Genomic DNA, 19,733 nt, shown 5'->3' with positions numbered 1-19,733 from the left:
GCCTCTTTCCCGCTGCCGGGCCTTGTGAGCCCCGGCAGCCGGTGCCAAGGAGCTCCTGGCACAGGCCTGGGGTGCCCTGCGAGCTAGGGAGCTGCCAGAGGTGGGTCACGTTCTCCTGGCCAGGATGCAAACCCCTCCCCTGAAGAGGGGTCACCGTCGCTATCGTCCAGATGAGGCAGTGGCCGCTCAGGGGAAAAGACTTGCCGGTGTGCCCCGCTGGCCCAGGGGACGACAGCCGAGCCCCGCCTTTCCCACCGGGGCCACTGAGGCCACTGAGGCTGTGGCACCGGGGTGAGGTCCGCCCGAAGGGGCGGAGGAGACGCTCCTCCCGCGGTGCCCGAGTTGTTTATCTGGGCCCGCGTCCCCAGGGTCGCTGCCCGAGGTCCCAGAGCCGCGCTCAGATAAACAAGCCCGGGCCCGCCGCAATTAAGCCGGATGCGCTAACGAGGCGGCTCGCTAACGAGCAGGGGCGCGCACCCGGATCCGCCGTCCACCTCCCCGCAAGGAGGGCGAGGAGGGGGTCGGAAGACCCAGGCTCGAGGCCCCCACCGCAGCTGCCACTTGTTAACTAGGTGACCCCGGTTTCATCATCTGTAAAGGGGGTCCCAGAGTTTGCCGCGGACGGGAGGGGCCTCGCCTGGGGATCCGGTGCGCGGTGCCAGTCGGCGCTCGTGGGCTCCTCGGGCGGAGGCGGCCACCGGTCGCGGGGCCCGCGGCGCCTCCGGGCCAAAGCCGGGCGACCTTCCCTTTGGCCGGGCTAGGGTGGCGGTTCCCGCCGCCGCGGACCCCGCTTTCCCCAGCCACTCCGGCCCGGGGAGGCCCCGGCCCCGCCCGCGCCCCTGCCGCACGGCCGGGAACCTGCAGGGCGGGCCGGGCGCGCCCCCTGCCGGCCGCCCCGCGCCGCTTCCCGCCGGGACCCGCTGCCACCCGCCTCCGCGCCTCGGAGCAAGTAGGGGCGGCGGGCGTTAGCGAGCAGCCGGAGGCGGCGGGAGAAGGCGCGCGCGGTGCCCGGTGGGTCCTGGCCCAGCCGGGGGGGTTGGGAGTATTCTGTGCGTGGGCCTCCGCTTTCTCTTCTGTAAAACGGGCTCAGGCGTGACGCGGCTCACTCCCCTCTGCCCTGCAGTGGACGGCTGCATTCACCGGGCCGCTGGACCCCTCCTCACCGACGAGTGCCGGACCCTGCAGAACTGTGAGACCGGCAAGGCCAAGATCACCGGCGGCTATCGGCTGCCGGCCAAGTGTGAGTCCCGACCCCACAGGGCACCTCGTGTAACTGGGGGCTTAAGGGAGCAGCCCCCACACAATTGCTGGAGGCCTCCTCAGGGGTCGCTTCCTAACCTTAAGTGCCGGGACCCGGCCCCTCCTCGCACGCACCAGGACGCAGGTGGCGGGAGGGGGTGAGAGGAGCTGAGGAGGCAGTGACTTCGCTCGCCCACTCCGCCCCGCGGCTCAGACGGGCCCATGCAGCTGTGCGAAGGGGGCCCAGCGCGGGCCTGCCTGTCTCTGTCGAGCGCATTTGAGGGCACACTTCTGCACCCACGTGGGCAGGGTCCTCCCCTGGGGACTCTCAGAACTTGGGGAGAGGGCCTGTTTCCTGTCCTCTCCAGGGCGGGCAGGAGGAGAAAGCCGATGGCCGCTTGGAGACCCCGGCCAGTCTGACCCCGTCGCCTCCCGCAGATGTCATCCACACGGTGGGACCCATCGTCCACGGAGAGCCCAGCGCCAGCCAGGCTGCCGAGCTCCGCAGCTGCTACCTGAGCAGCCTCGACCTGCTGCTGGAGCATCGGCTCCGCTCCGCGGTGAGAGGGGCGGGGGCAGGGAGGGGGAGGGGGGCGGCCTAGACCAGGAGGAAGAAGGCCCCTCGGAGGCGGTGGTTGGAGAGTGACACTGTCCCCAATTCCCTCTCACCTCCCCCCCCCCCCCCCCGCCCCAGGCATTCCCCTGCATCTCCACCGGCGTGTTTGGTGAGTGGAGCGCGACGGACCGGGGGGGGGGGGGGGGGGGGGCCTTGGTCTAGAAGGGGGCGGAGCGGGACCTGGAAGTGGGTGGGCCCAGACGCGAGGAGGGGCCTGGGAGGGCGTGAAAGGGGCGGAGCCGAGCCGGGTAGGTGGAGTTGGGCGGGTCCCGGGGCGTGGAGGGGGCGGGCCAGAGCCCAGACTCACTCCCGCCCCGCCGGGTCCCCAGGCTACCCCAGTGAGGCGGCGGCGGAGGTAGTGTTGGCCGCGCTGCGCGAGTGGCTGGAGCAACACAAGGACAAGGTGAGTCCTGGGCCCAGTCGAAGGGACAAGATGGGGGGGGGGGGGGGCGCAGGACCGCACCGGCCCTTTCTGCGTCCCCGCCCCTTCCCTCGAGACCACTTTGCGGTGGAGTGCACACCATGAACCCCTTCCCTGAAGGGTGCAACCTGAGCTCCAAACTCAGGGTCGGTGCCCCGCCCCCCCCCCAAGAAAAAAGCAGGTGAAATCCTGTAGAGGTGGGGGCAGTGATAACACAGGGGAGCCGGCGTGTGGGTGCCGCCCACCCCTACCCCGGGCTGAGCAGGTCCCGACACAGGTGGACCGGCTGATCATCTGTGTGTTCCTGGAGAAGGACGAAAGCATCTACATGCAACGGCTTCCCCACTACTTCCCTGTGGGTACGTACCCCTTGGCACCTGGGTCAGCCCTCACCCCTGCCCCTGCCCCTCCCCCTCAAGAGCAGGCTCTCACTGTCCTCTGCCTTCCAGCCTGACGGCACCTGCCGCCCACCCTGCCCAGGACTGGTAAGCAGGGTCTGGCCTGCCGTGTGCTGCCCACTAACCTGCCCACTAACACCAGGGCTCCCCGCTCCCCCCACTCCCTGCCCCTGCTCACCCCCACGCAGAAAAGCCACAAGGGGAGGCCCACAGCCTACACTCCCTCTAACTGCTCTGCTCTGCCCACAGACTCGCCTGGGCCTACCGGACCTCGCTCCCAGCTCTAACAGGTCTCCGAAGCCTGCAGCTGGGCCCAGGACCCCCCCCCCCCCCCCCACCATTCTTCCCCTCAGCCCCCGGCGCCTGAGGAGCCTTCTAATAAAGACCACCGTTGTCACAGCTCCTACTGTCTGAGTGCTGGCTGGGGAAGGAGACAGCCCAGAGGTGTGGACAAGTGCTTCTGGCTTAACAGGGCTGGCGAGGGCGGGCGGGTGGAGGCACGGGCCGGACCGCAGAGGTGGGCAGCAGCACTTCACATTTATTGAGGGCCTGCCCCCAAGGAGCTCACAGCCTGGGGGCCAAGACCCCACGTGTGCTGGGGTGAGGGAAGAAGAGAGGTGAAGGCAGAAAGGAAGGCAATGCAGAGACACCGTGGCCCAAGCAGAGGGGGTGCAAAGCAGGCACAGGCAGGGGGAGGGGCGGGGGAGGAACGGTGGCCTGGCAAGCCCTGCCTAGACCTCGGGACCGTGGACCACACGCAGACTTGAAGGCTACCCTTCCCCCACCAGGTTGGCACCACCTGGGGGTACACTGGGGTGCCCCAGCTCCTCCACCTGCCCTGAGCCAGGCCCCATCACGTCAGCCCTCTCCACCCAGGACTGGACCATGCAGACCCCTGATGGGAGGGCAGGCAGCTCAGGTCTGGGGCCCTGACCGGCACAGAGAGGTGCAGTCAGGTCAGGGCCTACGAGGGAGCAGCTCGAAGCCTGGGTGATCCTCGGTCCCTGGGCAAGTCCCCAGGGAACTTCCAAGATTCTCATGGAAGCCCCCGGGCCAGCTAAGGAGGGAAGGGGGGTGGGTGCCGGAAGGGAAGGAAGCGGAACCCCAGTAACCAGGAGGGGTCCCCCAGAGGCCTAGCCCCCTCAAAACTGCTCCTGGTGGGGAGGCTTGGACACGGACAGGTGGAAGGTCGAGAAGAACCCACCTGGCGGGGGGGGGGAGGAGGGGCAGCCAGACACATAGCAGCCAGGCGGGCAGCAGCAGAGCAGGGACACGCACACACGCGACTCACCACCAGCATCCCCTTTAATAAAATGTGGAAGGTCGTGTGACGGGGGGAGGAGGGGAGTGAAGTATGACCATTTACAACCACAAAAAACCTCTGTACATGTCTAGCGCCTGGCAGAGGGGAGGGCAGGCAGGGCAGTGGCAGGCCAGGGCCAGCCCTATTTGTAGAGGATGTCGTAGTGTCCAGGCCGATAGAGAAGGTAGACCTTGGGCTCGGAGCCCTCGGGAAAGATGTGCGGGTTGGTGGTGCCGCCCTCGCCGCGGTCCATGTATTCCACCTGGATGGAGACGCTGAGGGCCTGGGCCAGCGCGATGATGTGAATGTGGTCACTCTCTTTGCACATGGGCTCCACCTCCTGCGGCACAGGGAGGGGGCCGGCCCGGCTCTCAGCACGTCGCCCTTGCATACACGCCCACCCCCGGCCCTGGTGCCCCCACCCTGAGATAAGAGAGAAAGGGGAGGGACGGCACCTGCTGGCAGAACTCCTTGACGGTCCGCCCACCCTCGATGAAGTGCTCGAAGAACTTGCTCTCGCGCTGCAGGTAGCCTGACGTGAGCAGCCGCAGGTACACCACCAGGTAGTCCGAGGTACTCTGGTCATTGAAGGAGGCCAGCAGGTCGGCTACGGAGGTCTGCTTCTCCACCTGCTCGATCAGGTCCATGAACTGCCACCCACAGGGCACAGAGGGCACAACGAAGGAGGAGGAGATGGGTCAACCCCGCCACGACCAGGCCACCCGACCTCCACCCCGGCCGAGAGGGCGACGGGGGCGGCTGGGCTCACCGTGTTGTGGAAATCCTCAATTGTGAACTCGGTGAAGCCCTGGGACACCAGGTCTTCTTTGCTCTTGGCAGACACGGCCTTAAACCTATGGGTGGGAGGGAGAGGGAGGCCAGCGTGGGCTCCTCGGCCAGCAGAGAGGCCGGCGCAGAACTGGGGGAGCCGGCCAGCGCTGCCCCCCACCCCCACCCCCACCTCCAGCTCAGAAGACCAAAGCAAGAGCCCAGCCACTGTCTGGGCACCTCCCGGTCACTGAGAGCGGGAGGGAGCCCCGGGGGCCCTTCCTGGAGCCATCGCCCACCTCCTGCGGCGCCCGAGTGGCCAGCATCCTTACCGTTGCAACTCCTTGCTGTCATCCAGCAGCGCCTCCAAGTGGGAGAATCCAAAAGCTCGGTAGAAGCAGTTTCCATCGGGCCTGGTCTTGCGGATGTACGAGTACTTTTTGTGGAGGTCCTGGAAAGAGGCAGCCGCCACCCCCCGCCACCCCATGCCCATCAACATCAGGCCAGAACCAGAGTGGACCAGAGAACCGCCCCCCCGCCCCCGGCCGCCCCCAACAAAGGTCGCCCCACAGCGGGGACGACTAAGCTCCAAGGAACCACCGGCCATCCTTGGCTGCTGACCCAGCTTTGCCAGTCACCTAGAGACCCGCTGACTGGAACCCCCAAGGCCTCGGGAAACTGTGCCCTTATGGGCACACTGGCTGCACGGGTCACCAAAGTTGTCCCCAGCCACCAGGTATGCCACACGGCTGGGCTCGCAGGGCTGTTTGTGCAGAAAAACGGGCGTATCAATCAGTCCTCGTCCAACACAGCTTTTCAGAGGACAGTCTTTCAAGCCACGCCAAGAGTCCAGGGCCAACAAATTAGGACGGGGGTGCAGCGCTGGGCTCCACACCAAGCAGTCCCGCGGGAACCAGCAGCCCTCGTCTCCCTTTTTTTAATGTTTATTTTTGAGGGAGAAAGACAGAGACAGAGTGTGAGTCGGGGAGGAGCAGAGAGAAAGGGAGACACAGAATCTGAAGCAGGCTCCAGGCTCTGAGCTGTCAGCACAGAGCCCCATGTGGGGCTCAAACTCATGAACCGAGCCGAAGATGGATGCTTCGACCTGAGCCGAAGATGGATGCTTAACCGACTGAGCCACTGGGGCGCCCCAAGGCCTGGTCTCCTTCTAAACGCTACCCTGCCCTGTTCCATCTCCGGTTTCCTCCCCAAACGTGGTGGGATTTCCTGTCTGCCAAACCTCCCCACATGGGTGGCCCATCGGCACTGCCAGCAAGCAGGCCCCGGCCTAGTTCAGGCCTTCTCCGTTCTCCTCCACCCACTACCCCCTGCCCACCTTTCCAATGACCTTGCTTCCTTTCTGAGGACTTTCACCCAGAAGCCCTTAGCACCAACCAACACACCCGCCCGCGGCCTTCTCTCCCGATTCCCCGGAGGGTCTGGGGCTGCTACAAGGCCGCCCCTCTGGGCCGCATCAGAGCCCTTGGGCTCTAGGCCAGCATTCCAGGAAGCCTCCCCCTCCTCCTGCATCCATCAGTTTTCCTCTCCCTCCTGGTCAGACTCAGCGGCATACAAACACCACAAGGCTAATTCTTGCCTGAAGAACAAAACTCCTCTGCTTCACATGAACTCCTTCCCGGCTCCCACCCAACCTCTCCGTTCTCCTTTAGAGCGAAGCTGCTCCGGAAGTTGTCTGCGCTCACCGTGTCCACCTTTCTGCTACTAACTCTACCCAAGCAGCCTTTAGTCAAGGTCACACGTGCCTTTCCTAAGTCCGAGGGCCAAGCCCACTCCTCCCCAGACTGGCCCCTCAGCAGCATTCACCACAAGGGGGGGGGGGGAGGACGTCACCCACCGTGGGACACCCTCCACCCCGCGACACCACCTCCGGGGCCCCTCCTCCACACTTCACTCGGCTCGTATGCCCCAGCCTCGCCCTGTCCTCCTCCTCCCCTCACCCTGTGAAGGTCAGGGCCGCCACCAGACCACACGGCACCCTTCCTCAAGACACCACGTGCCACAAGAGGGGCACACCACACACCTGTACACGGTGCCTGCCACGGGAACGGCACAACCCCACTCGGGCCCGGGACCGCTTCCGCTCGTGAACTATACTCACGGTCTCTTGCCACTACTGGTCTTGGGAGTGACTGACTGGTTTTAAAATGTTTGTTTTTAAGTAATCTCTACACCCAGTGTGGGGCTTGAACTTACAACCTCCAGATCAAGAGTCAAGTGCTTTACCCACTGAGCCAGTCAGGTGCCCCAAATGGAACTCTTCACTTGCCCCGTCTCTGTCCTCAACTCCCATTTGACTCCAAAATCAAACCGCCTCGTCTCCTCGTTCAGCCCGAGGGCGTGTCCTGACCACTGACCACACCGCTCCCCCCAGTCCAATCCAACGCAGATCCAAAGGTTTGCTCCTCAATCTGCTGAGTCTCCTGGGCTTCTCACTGCTTCCCTCGGGCACTCCCCTCCTCCTGGCGCCTTTATTGCAAGAGCCTCCTCCCAGGTCTCCGGCTCCAGCAGCCGGAGCCGGAGTAACCAGAGAAACCTGCTAGTACTCCTCCTCTCCCTGGCCACACGCCCCGGCCTCCCAGCCCCCACCTGCTCCCCAGCTCTGCTCCAGCCACACTGCCCCCTGCCCCAGCCTGCCCCACTCCGCCCAGGAGCCCAAAGGCTGTTCCCCGGCCGCTTCCAGTCTGTCACTCCAACACCCCCTTCTCAGCAAGGCCTGCACCACCTGCCCTCCAACTCCCTCTTCTCCTCTTCCTGCTTTACCTTTCTCCAGAGCACTGATGGCCTCTGACGCACACACCCGAGTTACCTCTGCCTTACTGTGTCTTCCCACAAGGACACGTAAGCTTCACGAGCGCAGGAACTTGTGGGGTGCAGTCATTACTCTACCGCCGGTACCTAAAACAGTGCCGGGCCCACAGCATGCGCTCAGAGACGGTAAATCACAGCACACGATGCACACAGAGGCCAAATCATGGCAGCTATTGGAAAAGCTACTAGAATCATTCTGAGCACCTGCCCTGTGCCAGGCCCTCCACTGAGGGCCAATGTCCACTATCCTAAATCCTCATGGGGGCCCAATCCAAAAAGCAGCCAAGTCACCCAAGTCTGCTGGGGCTCTGCTGTCTAGGCTTAGGATCCTCCCCGGGGGGGAGGCGGGCTCACGCACAGCACAGGGGCACTAAGGCAGAGATCCTGCAAAGACAGCACGCAGCGGACACTCGAATGTTTGCTGAATGACTCAATAGGAACAATAACAGAGGCTCCAAGAAATTCCGTGCATTGCCCAAGACCACACAGCCAGAAATGAAGCCAGAACTTGAACCCAGGTCTGTCAGGCCCCAAAACCAGTGCCTTCATCCCTCCAGAGTCCTCATAGGTACATCACAAACACTCTGAGCAAGGAGTCAGAGTAGACCACAGGCCACACACGGCTGGATCTGGCCTGCAGGGGTGCTGTTTGGCCCACACATTTTAAATTTGAATTGGCTGCCTACTCTTAGAAGTCAGGAGATTTACATCAAAAGCATTATTTCCAGCTTGTTTTGGAAAAAACAGATCCAGAAACAACGGAGTGACAGGCATGGACACTCCTATTTGCCCCAGGGGCTTCCGCTGCCTGCCATGGGCTGGGCTGATGCAGAACTGTTATGTCCGGGGTTTACCACCTACCCTGGCCACTGATATGGATAACCCAAGGCCCCTCCTTTCAGATGGAAGGTTCTAAGCGTCTCTGATCATGGGAGGCAAGGAAGGCTTTACTAAGCCCTCAGGCTCTGCCTACTGGACACTCATTTACGCATACCCACTGTCCTGACTCACAGAGAGAGCAAGCGGTTAAGGGTCTTACCTCGGGCTGTAAGTGACGCGGCTGGGTCTAGCTCGGGCCCATACTTCCCCCACTGCCGCCACCTACCTCTCCACAAAGGTCCCAGGGGCTGCAGGACCCACCCCTGCCATAACCCCGCCTCTCCCAGCTAACCCTGCCCCTCAGCCCCACAGGGAGCTGCAGGAGACCTCAGCCCCTACTCAGTCTGCACCAGCCCCCACAGGCATCATCTCCCCAGTCTCACAACCATTCTGACTTCACAGAAAAGGACCCCACGGCTCAGAGACGCTAAAGGACCTGCCGAGGATACAGCTGCTGTATGGCAGAGTCAGGATATGAATCAAGGTCTTATGATTCCAGAGTCTGCACACTCGAGAACCAGCAGCCAGACAGCTCCCCTCCCCCAACACGCTACCCTCTCTGAGGCCAGGCCGGCAAGGAGCAGGTTTGAAGCAGGCCCCCAGGGCTTTTCCTGGCCCCTCAGCCAGGCTCCCACCTTGATCTTCTGTTGATAGATGTTGTCATCCTCAGCATACTCCTTGTACAAGACCGAAAGCTCCAGACGCTCCGAGACCAGAGGGTTCTGCACTGCAATCTGCAGGGGGGGAGGAAATCCATCATGCTCTGGCAGGTGGATGGAGTGACCCACACCTAACAGCCAGAACACCTAAATGAGGGGTGCTGGCGCAATTACCCGGTGGCACAGTGTCCTCTCGCCCCTGCCCCGGCCCCCCCTCACCCCCCAGTAAAGACATCCAGTACCCAGCACAGCTTGGAGAGGAGGAGGCTTCCAAAGCAGAGATAAACAATAGGCCTCAGGCCCAGCCTATGCTGCCCCACAACAGGGCCACTGGCCACAGCCCCTCACCTCTTGCTGAATTCGGTCCTGCTGAGCCATGATGGCTTCATCATAAGCAAGACAGTTAACACCTGGAAGAAGGAAGAAAGCCAAGGATTACAGTGGGCCCCAGCTATCTCCAGCCACTCCAGGCAGCTGGGCCAATGACCAGAGCGGCCCAGGGAGAGCAGGCATGGAATCTGGAAATGTGCGTCTCACTTACACCCTGCTCTACAAACTGTGTGATCTTGGCAAAGTCCTTTCCCCTCCCAGCCCCTACTGTTCTCATCTTCAAAAAGGAGGGGGCTGAGGTGTGCTCCACTCCAAGGTGTGTTCATCCAGCTCTGACACTCCCTTCCCCCCCCCCCCCCCCCCCCCCCCCCCCCCCCGCCTTCTAACGTCGATTCCCAGCCGCCTGAGAATGCTCTGGGGCCAGGCAGGGTCTCTTGGGGGAAGTGAGATGGAGGCAGGGTTCTGGGCTGGATGAGAGCTTCCCATAAGCCTGCATTTTACTCAGTCACACCCTTCCTCCTTCTGCTGTGCTGGGTATTCTTAATGCCCGTCTTACAGATAAAAAAATAATAATAATAATAATGCAGACAGGTGAAATGATCTGCCCAAGGTCACAACTAGCGAAGACCTGGGCTCAAACCCAGGTATGTCTAATTCTGAAGTCTGAGCTCTTGATCATCATACCTCTCCTCGGCTACCTTCCTGTAGAGGCCTTTCCTCAACTATAAAAGGGGGCTAATACCACTACCTTTCTCCCCTCTATTGAAATGTTAAGAGAGGGAGGTGGGACCTTGGAGGCAAACTGTTAAGTGTTCACCAGTGAATTGGCAGATCCACTTGTGGACCCCACCCTCCTCAGCCACTGGCCAGGAGCCAGGAGACCCGAATTCTGGTCCTGGCTGTTTCTTAACTTATGTGATCCTGAACAAGTCTCTTCTGGGGGCCTGCGTCCCCCAGCATTCAGTCTCTCAAGTGTCTGGTTAGAAGGAGGTGTGTGTGCTGAATGACTTCTCAGGCCAATCCTTTTGAGCCAGAGCATCCCTGATCCTCAGCTGGGCCCGGACTAATCCCCTACATCGGGACAGGGCTGTCCCACCCACCCCCAAGTGACCCACTCAGTCCCCAGGGCCTAACCATGGGTGGAAAGAGGGTGGCACCGGTTTTGAAAGGTCCAACTCCAGAGGTGTAGGAAAACACTGCCTAGGCAGGCGGAAAGGGGCTGCAAGGCCAGAAGAGGGGGCTCTACCAGAAACGAAGGCTGCAGGCCTCGGGGGCACACACCGCGGCCGCTCACAACCCCTGACCGCCCGCAGCATCCCGAGCGGCCCGCCCAGTCCTTTGTGCTCCGCGGCCCGGCGTAACTCGACGCCCTCCCGGGCGCAGACTGCTCTGGAAAAGGCGGCGGGGGGGCGGGGGGCAGGCTCCGGCCTAGGCCCCGGCCTGACTGCAGGGACTGGGACAGGAGGGATGGGGACCCGGGAGCCCCGCGGCCGGCGTGGAGGGGCTGGGGGCGGGGCGGGACGGCCCAGGCCCCGCCCCGGGTGCGCGCGATGGGAAAGAGCCGCGGGCCTGGGCCCGCCCCGCTCGCTCGCTCGCCGGCCAGCTCGCCCGGCTGCCCGGGGGTCGCGGCGGCGGCTCCTTCCATTGTGAGGGGGAGGGGAGGTGGCGGCGGCGGAAGAAGGGGCAGTCCGTGCGTTTCGCCCCCGGCCTCCGGCGGCCCCGCCCCCAGCCTCTGCGGGAACCGGCGACCCGGCATCGCCCGTGCTAGCCCGGGCCGGACGGCCTTCCCTTGCTCAGTACCTTCGGAGTCGCTGCCCAGCGGCTCCTGCTTCTGCTGCTGAGGTTCCTCCGCCGCCATCTTTAAACAGCGCCGCACTGCCGACCGCTTCCGGGTTAGCAGTTGCCCTCCTCCCGGAAGAGAGCCCCTCCTCGTGGCCCCTCCTTGGCAACGCCCCTAGCGACGGGATCCCCTCCGGCGGAGTCACCTGTGAGGCTCGCCGTCAGGTGTGGCGGCCGCCCCGCCCACCCCCCCACCATCTTCCCTATTCCCAAAGTTCCGGTGGTAAGAGGCTTCCCGGAGCCAATTCGGATTTCTTTCCACTGGAGTTTGAAGAGCGGACTGTGTTACTGAGATCAGTGGGAAGATGAAGTTAAAATCACTCCAGAATTCTTGGCAGCGATTGCAGTGAGGAGAACCTGGCCGAGGAGACGCAATCGTGCTAACATCCGAGCCCCAGCACATCACCGTTCGGTTCCACTGAGCCTCGCTTCTGACTTTGGTGTCCCGTTCCGGCAGGGAGTACATGTCCCTTTGGGTCAAGGCCAAAGTCTTGGGACCTAACTTTAGACTCTGTGCCTTTCTGGTTATGAGAAAAGCAGTCTTTTTTTTTTTTTTTAAGTTGATAAAAATGGAAAACAGATTAGTAGTTGCCAGGGGCTGAGGGAGGGGGAGTGGAGGGAATTGGATGTGAGATCCTTGCGGAAATGGAGATGTTCTTTTTTTTAAGTTTATTTATTTTGGGAGAGAGCTCGCGCAAGCAGGGGAGGGACAGAGAGGAAGAGAGAGAATCCCAAGCAGGCTCTGCTGTCAGCCCAGAGTCTGTTGCGGGACTTGATCCCACCAACCGTGAGATCATGACCTGAGCGGAAACAGAGGGCCAGATGCGTAACCAACTGAACCACCCAGGAGGCACCCCTTAAGATTTTATTTGTAAGTAATCTCTCTACAACGTGGGGCTGAAATTCACAACCCCGAGATTAAAGAGTCGTTTGCTCCACGGACTGAGCCAGCCAGGCACCCCTGAAATGTCCTATATCTTGACTGTGAACCCCTGGTTTATGCTGTACTATCATTTTGCAAGATTTATCAATGTAAAAGGTACATGGGATCTGTGTAGCCTATTAAAATTGCCTGTGAATTATCCAAAAATAAAAAGCTTAAAAAGTGGCAAGGCTGGGGTGCCAGGCTGGTTCCATCCGTAGAGCGCATGACTCTTGATTTTGGGGTGGTGAGTGTGCACCCCGTTTTGGGATAGAGAATTACTTAAAAAAAAATTAAGCGGTTGGGGCGCCTGGGTGGCGCAGTCGGTTAAGCGTCCGACTTCAGCCAGGTCACGATCTCGCGGTCCGTGAGTTCGAGCCCCGCGTCGGGCTCTGGGCTGATGGCTCAGAGCCTGGAGCCTGTTTCCGATTCTGTGACTCCCTCTCTCTCTGCCCCTCCCCCGTTCATGCTCTGTCTCTCTCTGTCCCAAAAAAATAAATAAACGTTGAAAAAAAAAAAAAAAAATTAAGCGGCAAGGCTTTGGATGTTAAAGATGCTGTTGTTGAGAGAAGTTACAGCGTGTGGCTCAGTTTGCCAACGTTTCACTGTCGAGGGCCTTCTTCGTTTCATGAGCTACCTCCTGTCCTGGGGTAAGTGCCCTTGGTGCCTGGGCTCACCACACAGCCCACGGTGGCCTTGTCACCGCATCACTGCAAATGCCAAATTTGTATTCCAGCAACACTGCAAATTATTTATTGGATCATTGAGCCTTGGCGTTGCTTCTAAGCTCAGGAAAGCAAAGGGTCCACCCTGTTTGGACCCACGCTTGCCAAAATGTTCATTCCTTTTCTCAGTGTTAACACTGAAATCTCTTCACTGGCAGTCAGATCTTCAGTTAGAAGCAGTATTCTTAAATGGAGAGCTAAGACCGTTGATGACATGATTTCTATTTGGCTTTTCAAAATCTTGAAAACTGCCATAAGACAACTTCAACTCTATGCCCTCTTATTTTGACCAGGGAGTCGATGAGGCATAAAGGGACACGGGGAGCTGGGTTCCGGACTAATGGTCAGGACAGGGAACACGGATTTGGTAAATTCTCTCCTCTCCTCTCACTCTCCTCTGAAGAGTGAGAAGGAATCCCAGTGGTGAGCCTGTGCTGGACCCCAGCCAGGCTGCTAACACCAAGTAAATACCTCCCTCCTGGGGGATGTGGGCTTGAAAAACCGATGTACAGGGGCGCCTGGGTGGCTCATTCGGTGGAATGTGAGACTCTTGATCCTGGCTGGGGTTGTGGGTTTGAGCCCCACGTTTTGTGTAGAGATTACTTAAAAATAAAATCTTAAAAAAAAAAAAAAATTGGAAGGAAACAGCCAGACGGAGGCTTTGGCTCTTAACCTAGCCCAGGGTGGTCAACTTTTGCCCAGTCGTCTCCATGCTGATTTATTTGGCAGTTAATAACTGTTTTCTTACCCTCACTCCGTCTCTTCTATTACTCTTACCGTTTTAAAATGGGCTCTGATTCTCTATCCTAAGCATCTGAAGTCCAATTACATGTTTGCCAGGAAGTCACCAGCATAGCTCCAGGCGTTTATCTCCATCTCCCAATTTACCAAATCCGGAAATGGTCCAGTGCTGCTGGCCCTGACTGCCGGGTCTTGGATCGAGACACGTCATGTTCGCACTTGGGTTCGGACTGCTGTTAAATACAGTCACAAAGGTGACAAACGGCAGAGGACTTTATTTTCCATTGTACTGACAGGGCAGACGCCTCCTCCTAGTCCTGCCGGCACACCCCATGTCCATGTGTGAAGGAATCTGTCAGGTGGAGGGAGAAGAGACTCCATACCAGGACCCAGACTGAAAGCTCAGCCCCAGAGGGAGAGTTTACGGAACAGCATGGAGGCTGTAGGGGGCCCCATGGCTCCCAGGCCCACAACCCACTCTCCCCTCTGGGGGCGGTGGGGGAGGCCACGTACAATGACCCAGCACAGGTCCTAGGACAGCCACAGTCCCCCAGGGAGGCCATGGCCAGGAGAAAGGCTTCAAGGTGGACCACAGATGAGGGGTCGGTAATCCCTCCCAAGGCGGGCTTGGGAGTCCGGCATCTGCCCAGATGGGAGGAGCTGGGGCGTGCCGGCCCCAAGAGAACCTCTAGAGCTGTTGCCACAGGAACCCATGATGGTCTACAGACAGTCCACTCCACGATCATGGTCTAGAGAGGCTTTGATGGTGCAGAGGGCAGACTGGTGAAGCCGAGCAGGGGTTACACGTTGGAAGCTGCTAGCTCAGTTGATACTTGCCTGCAGGGTCCAGGCCACCTAGAGCACAAAGCAATTAGAGGGGGTGGTGATGGCCAACGGAGAGCCCCACACACACACACACCAGACCCACAATCCCCACCCTCCTCATTTGGGCACTGTCCTCCTGTAAATGGTTCACATTCCAATTCACTTCTGTCTGTTGAGGATCCGATCCGCTGGAGCCAGCCCCTCCCATGTGAGCCTCACGGCACAGGGAGGACAATGCATTAGTCTCCTTGTTGCTGGCGTAACAAATCACCAATCTAGTGGCTTAAAACAACGCAGATGTAGAGTTTGACAGTTCTAGAGTCAGAAGTCTGGTATGGGTTTCACCAGACTAAAAGCAAGGTATCTGCAAGCTGTGTTCCCTTCTGGAAGCTCTGAGAATCTGCTGCGATTCATGCCGGTTGTTGGTGATTCGGCTCCTTGCAGCTGTAGGATTAAGGTCCTCGTGTTCTTGCTGGCTATAAACCGGGGGCTGTCCTCAGCTTCCAGAGGCCATGGCATTCCTTAATTCATGACCCACTATCTTCAAAGCCAGCAACAGTGGGGGAAGTCCTTCTCAGGTGGCGTCTCTGAGACACTCATCACCTGCTTTTCCTGTCCACCCTAAGGACACCTGTGATTACAGCGGGCAATCTCCCATCTCAACATGCGTCACTTCCATCACACCTGCAAAGTCCAGGCACGAGGGCATGGGCCTCTTTGAGGGGACGTTTTCCTGCCTTCCACGTCACCATCATTTTCCAATCATGAAAACTGAGACTGAGAGGCTAACTGACTTGACCAAGGTCACGTAATAAATGACCAAGCCAGGTCTCAAACCCAGGCCTCCCGACTCTCAGTACTTTTCTTGACATTATAGCATCTACCGGGACTGCAGCCGCTCCCGACCCAGGGTGCACTCCCGGGGGCCAAACACACCTACTCCTCCAGACTCCGGATCCAACAGGACCCACAGCAGGGGACTCATAAAGTACTATGTGGAAGTACAAGAAGCCTTGTGTCTCTGGAGGGAATGGACCCAGAGCCCCAGTCTGGTTAAGAATGGGAGAGGGACACTGAATGGTGACCAGATTTCAGACCTAGTGGCCGCACTGGGGACCAAGGGGAGGATGGGGTTCAAGCACGATTGCACCCTCCACTCTCTCATCCACCCCCACGTATGCCGTGGGACCGAGCAAGCTGGGGGAGAGCAAGAGCCAGAGTTGCTGATGGGCTTGCTAAGGGCCTTCTCAGACTCGGGGGCCCTAAAGGACTTGCCCATAACCACTGGTTTCCCAACAACTTGAGCAGTGGCTGGAGATGCACAGCTTTGGGCTGGAGTTGTCCTTCTGGGACAAGGGGACCACTGTGGCCCTCTAGGCTCCAGGGGCCCAAAAATGGGGGACACCCAATAAAAACTCTTGTCAGGGCAGTGGTGTCATCTTAGAAACTCCAGACCATTCTCTTCTGGGGTCATGTTCTTGCTTCACGGCAGCTCCAAGGCCTGATCTGTGCCCACCGGAACCCGGAGCCAACCAAGAGCCAAGTAGCTCAGAGCCCTCTGCTCGGGAAGTGTGAACAGCAAAGCCTCTCAGAGTGAGGCGCAAGACAGGAATGACCCTGTTGTTTGGGAGGATGCAGCCAAGAGGTCCCTCCCTGCCAGAGACAAGGGCTCTCGAGGTACCAGCAGGTGACTGGTGGGTGCCCCTTGCTCGGCCGACCCAGCCTGGCCCTTCGGATCCTACATGGGCTCTCCCGCTCCCCTGGCCAACAGCCCAATCTGCACAACCTCCCGGCACTCTCGGCCCCATCCCTTGAGGCCCAGACATAAAGGCTGGTTTGTGTGGCAGGAAAGCCTGGCAGGAGGCAGACAGCCAAGTCCGTACCCCTCAGGGAAGGAGTCACGGGCAGGAAATGGACCTACCACGTTATCCAGTGTGGAGCACTTTAATGCATCATCCCACCTGCGAAGGTACCCCCCCAGCACCCCTCCCCCGCCCCCGCAGGAAGCATCCCTGAGGAAGGGCCCTGGGATTGGAGGAGCAGCAAATTCTCCAGGCCAAGAAAGGCAGGAGACAGGGAAACAGGCAGGCAGCACTGATCGTGGCAGCACTGAGGAAGGCGGCCAGTCCATAGGCATTTCCGGACAGAAGACTAAAAGGGGCCCTGGGGCTGACATGAAAGAGATAAAGCGCCCACCTTCCGACTGGGAAGAACCAAGAAGCTCCTGAGAAACAGTGGGAGCCCACAGCCGAGGAGCGAGGGGAAGGCTGCACCCACAGTGAGGGCTTCCGGCTGCAGGGCTGGACCCAGCGAGAAAGACAGAACACGGACACCCACGCACGGCGCGGCCCTGAGCTTGGCACGACCGGGGAGCCAGACGGGAGGAGCAAGGAAAGGTCGCCCAAGGACGACAGGATTTGTTTTCCCAGGAAGCCAGAAAACGCTGAAACACAGGAAAGCACGCAGGGGAAGCTCCCTCCACCTCCAGGCGGCAAGAACAGCAGGGCATGCATAACCTACCACAGGACAGTCAGCCAGCAGGGACATGCGGCTGGCCAGGCCGTCTTCGCCACACCCCCACCCAACACCATCCTCAGCTCAAGTACAGAGGCAGGAGCCCGGGCCGAAGACACAATGCGTTTCTGAAGCAAGGTTTAAATACACTTTATTGTTACAAGGAGGGCCCTACCGAGCAGGGCCTTATACGCTAACATATGTGGTCCCAGGGTGTCACCGCGGAGACATCGAGAGGTCATGATTGCAGAAGAGGTCGCTGTAATTGAAGGACATGATCCAGGGAAGGCTGGCCAGGAATGCAGCAGACCTGATCGGGAGAGGCCAGGGGTGGTCAGGTCACAGGGTGAGGGACAGGCCAGCCCCCTTCACTCCCGCTTCTTGTAGCTCTCCAGATGTGACAGGACCCAGCCCGACGGCAGGAGGAAACACACGAAGCAGGAGGTGAGCCCGATGGCGACTTCCTACAGACCACAAGAAAGAAGGAACCCGCAGAGTAAGAATTCCCCTAGGCTTACCTGGCAGCAGAAAGCCCCTTTCAAGGAGTCAGGATTCAGGCTTCAGAGGAGGGGCATAGCAGATCCAAGGCCCACTCTAGGCCTTGAGGTGGAGGGTCAGATATGGGAGTGGGGCCAGCCTGTGTTACGATCCATAGAGAAATCCACCACGAGATGATAAAGCAAAGGGACAGGAACAAAGAGTTAAACCTGTTTGATCTATTGGGATCCAGGAACCACGCACAGGCTGATAACCCTAAAAATGCACCTCTCCTTCTTTGCCTTTAAAACCCCCTCTCCTCAGGGTGCCAGGCTGGCTCAGTCAGTAGATCATGCGGCCCTTGATCTCAGGACTGCGAGTTGGGGCCCCACTCTGGGTGTAGAGCTTACTTAAAAATAAAATCTTAAAAACATCTCTCTTCCCTTCTCCTTTCCAGGACTGCTATTCAACCTCTAAGGCTAGGGATAAAGACCTCCACATTCCCTACTGCAGTAAAGATCACAGCACAACTTGGGAGTCAGACTTGAGTTCAAATTCCTTCTTTGCCCCTGAAGGTTTGACTGTTGACAAGTGGATACGGTGCTCCTAAATTTCAGTTCCCTCCACCACGAAACCGAGATGATGGTCATTTCTTCTCAGGGTCACCGGGACCAGCGCAGCAGTCTGGGCGGTGTCTGGCAGGCAGTGGGCACTCGGCAGATGCCAGCTGCAACTATTACCACTATTATTTCCTTAATCGCAGCTGCCCTTCAGGCTCTGCTCCTAACTGGGGCCCAATAGCCTGGATTCTGAAGACTCGCATCCGAGGCGGAGTTCTGCCGCTGAGGCAAATGCATTAAAGCGCCAAACAGGTGAGAGTCGTTAAGGGTTAAACTCCCACATTTCTGGAAATTACAAAGACCCACCTTCCCTAATCATTAACAGTGGTAACAACCATTATCGCCGCTGACAGTCGTTACGCAACCCCCATGAGCCGATGAGTAAACAGGCTCAGAGAGGACTAAGGGCTCGAGGCTGCACCGCACGTAAGCGACAGAAATATGCTGAATCGAGCGAGATTTGGTGTTGAATGAGCCCCAACTGTCGCCCGGGTACTGTCCCTCTCATTCGCGCCCTCCAGACACCCCCCAAACCACTGCTGCTCCCTGCTAGCCTGCGGGCCGCGAGGTGCAGGGCACTCTCAGGGCCGCCGAGGGGCAGCACGCCACACCGGGCATCCCCGAACTCGCCGCGGGACCCCCAGTCTTGCTCGCTGCACCTCCCGTGCCTTTCCCGGCCCACTCCTCACCATGGTCCCCAGCTGCTCCTGCGGAGGCTTGGAATGGATCTGAGCACGCTGCACCGGGAGCCGCCGGGTTAGGCCTGTCAGGCCCCTCAGCAGCAGCGGGGTCAGTACAGACATGACCGCAAGGAATGACTGCAGACAGTGGCCAACAGTAGCCCAAGGTCGGGAAGTCAAAATGGCGGCGGCGGCCGGAAGTTCCGGCTCTGGGGAGGCCGGGAAAGGGCGTCCCGGAAGCTTCCCGGTAATGACGCAGGGACACACCTCCCACCTGCCCCCGTCAGTTTTGGGCGCGCTCCTCGAAAGAGCCAATCGACGCCATCCTGCCGCCAATGGGCGGGGCAGGGAGGGGCGTTCCTTTCAGTTATGCCCCACCTCCAGTGCGGCCTATCTTCTTGAGTGACACCTAAAGCCACCCAATCATATAAGCCAGGAACGAGGCGGCATTCTTGACTCCTCCCTTCATTCATACTCTTTAAAAAAAAAATCTCTCTATTCAGAATCCTTCTCCGCCAGGCTTCCATTGTTTCTGGCCGGAACGCCTGACACTAACCTTGTAATTGAACTCGACTCATTACTATTGCCCTCTCCAATTTCAGTCTCCATGCAGTGGCAGCTGGCCTTTCATCCTCCCTTCCTTTCTTCTTTCCTTCTTGGCTCCCTCCCTTCTTCCCTTCTTTTTTAGACATAAATCTAACCAATCCGTGTAACCCACTTAAAAAGCTTTCAGTGGCTCCCGACTGCTTACTAGACAAAATCCTAATTCCTGGATATCAAACTCCAGCCTCATCTCTACTTCACACCTTTCTTCTTGCTTTCTGATCCTCCCCACTCCCAAGCCTTTTGCTTCTTTGCATCCTATGTTCTACTTAGAAGAACACTTTTCAACTCTCACCTAGCCTTCCTTTTTCAGGACACCAACTCCGACCTCCAGACCCCCACTTG

General features: G+C 59.3%; 3 protein-coding genes and 1 long non-coding RNA gene across 4 annotated transcripts in view; 2 read left to right on the top strand and 2 right to left on the bottom strand.

Moving 5' to 3' along the window:
• Positions 1-3,073, top strand: part of MACROD1 (mono-ADP ribosylhydrolase 1) — a 142,472-nt gene extending 139,399 nt beyond the window's left edge. The window contains 6 exon segments of the mRNA XM_043581512.1: positions 1,124-1,240; positions 1,678-1,799; positions 1,934-1,964; positions 2,185-2,258; positions 2,554-2,635; positions 2,924-3,073. Coding sequence (XP_043437447.1) covers positions 1,124-1,240; positions 1,678-1,799; positions 1,934-1,964; positions 2,185-2,258; positions 2,554-2,635; positions 2,924-2,961 — 464 coding nt within the window. The 3' untranslated portion in view covers positions 2,962-3,073.
• Positions 3,074-3,192: 119 nt separating this feature from the next.
• Positions 3,193-11,366, bottom strand: OTUB1 (OTU deubiquitinase, ubiquitin aldehyde binding 1). Its single transcript, XM_043581513.1, has 7 exons — positions 11,243-11,366; positions 9,461-9,522; positions 9,089-9,187; positions 5,078-5,196; positions 4,747-4,831; positions 4,433-4,627; positions 3,193-4,317 (listed from the first exon to the last, which is right to left on the bottom strand). The coding sequence occupies exons 1-7, from the start codon at positions 11,298-11,300 to the stop codon at positions 4,120-4,122; spliced, it is 816 nt and encodes a 271-aa protein (XP_043437448.1). The 5' UTR covers positions 11,301-11,366; the 3' UTR covers positions 3,193-4,119.
• Positions 11,367-11,466: 100 nt separating this feature from the next.
• On the top strand, positions 11,467-15,335 carry LOC122483943. Its single transcript, XR_006297504.1, has 2 exons — positions 11,467-11,794; positions 15,121-15,335. It is a non-coding gene; the product is annotated as an uncharacterized LOC122483943 (long non-coding RNA).
• Positions 15,336-17,142: 1,807 nt separating this feature from the next.
• LOC122483938 (cytochrome c oxidase subunit 8A, mitochondrial) lies at positions 17,143-18,980 on the bottom strand. The gene is made up of 2 exons (XM_043581510.1): positions 18,795-18,980; positions 17,143-17,472 (listed from the first exon to the last, which is right to left on the bottom strand). The coding sequence occupies exons 1-2, from the start codon at positions 18,906-18,908 to the stop codon at positions 17,377-17,379; spliced, it is 210 nt and encodes a 69-aa protein (XP_043437445.1). The 5' UTR covers positions 18,909-18,980; the 3' UTR covers positions 17,143-17,376.
• Between the last annotated feature and the right edge of the window lie 753 nt (positions 18,981-19,733).

Source organism: Prionailurus bengalensis, chromosome D1 (genome assembly GCF_016509475.1).
Source record: "Prionailurus bengalensis isolate Pbe53 chromosome D1, Fcat_Pben_1.1_paternal_pri, whole genome shotgun sequence".
NCBI lineage: Eukaryota > Metazoa > Chordata > Mammalia > Carnivora > Felidae > Prionailurus > Prionailurus bengalensis.
Note: the sequence above shows the minus strand (reverse complement) of the source record. Positions and strands in the feature narration are given on the sequence as shown.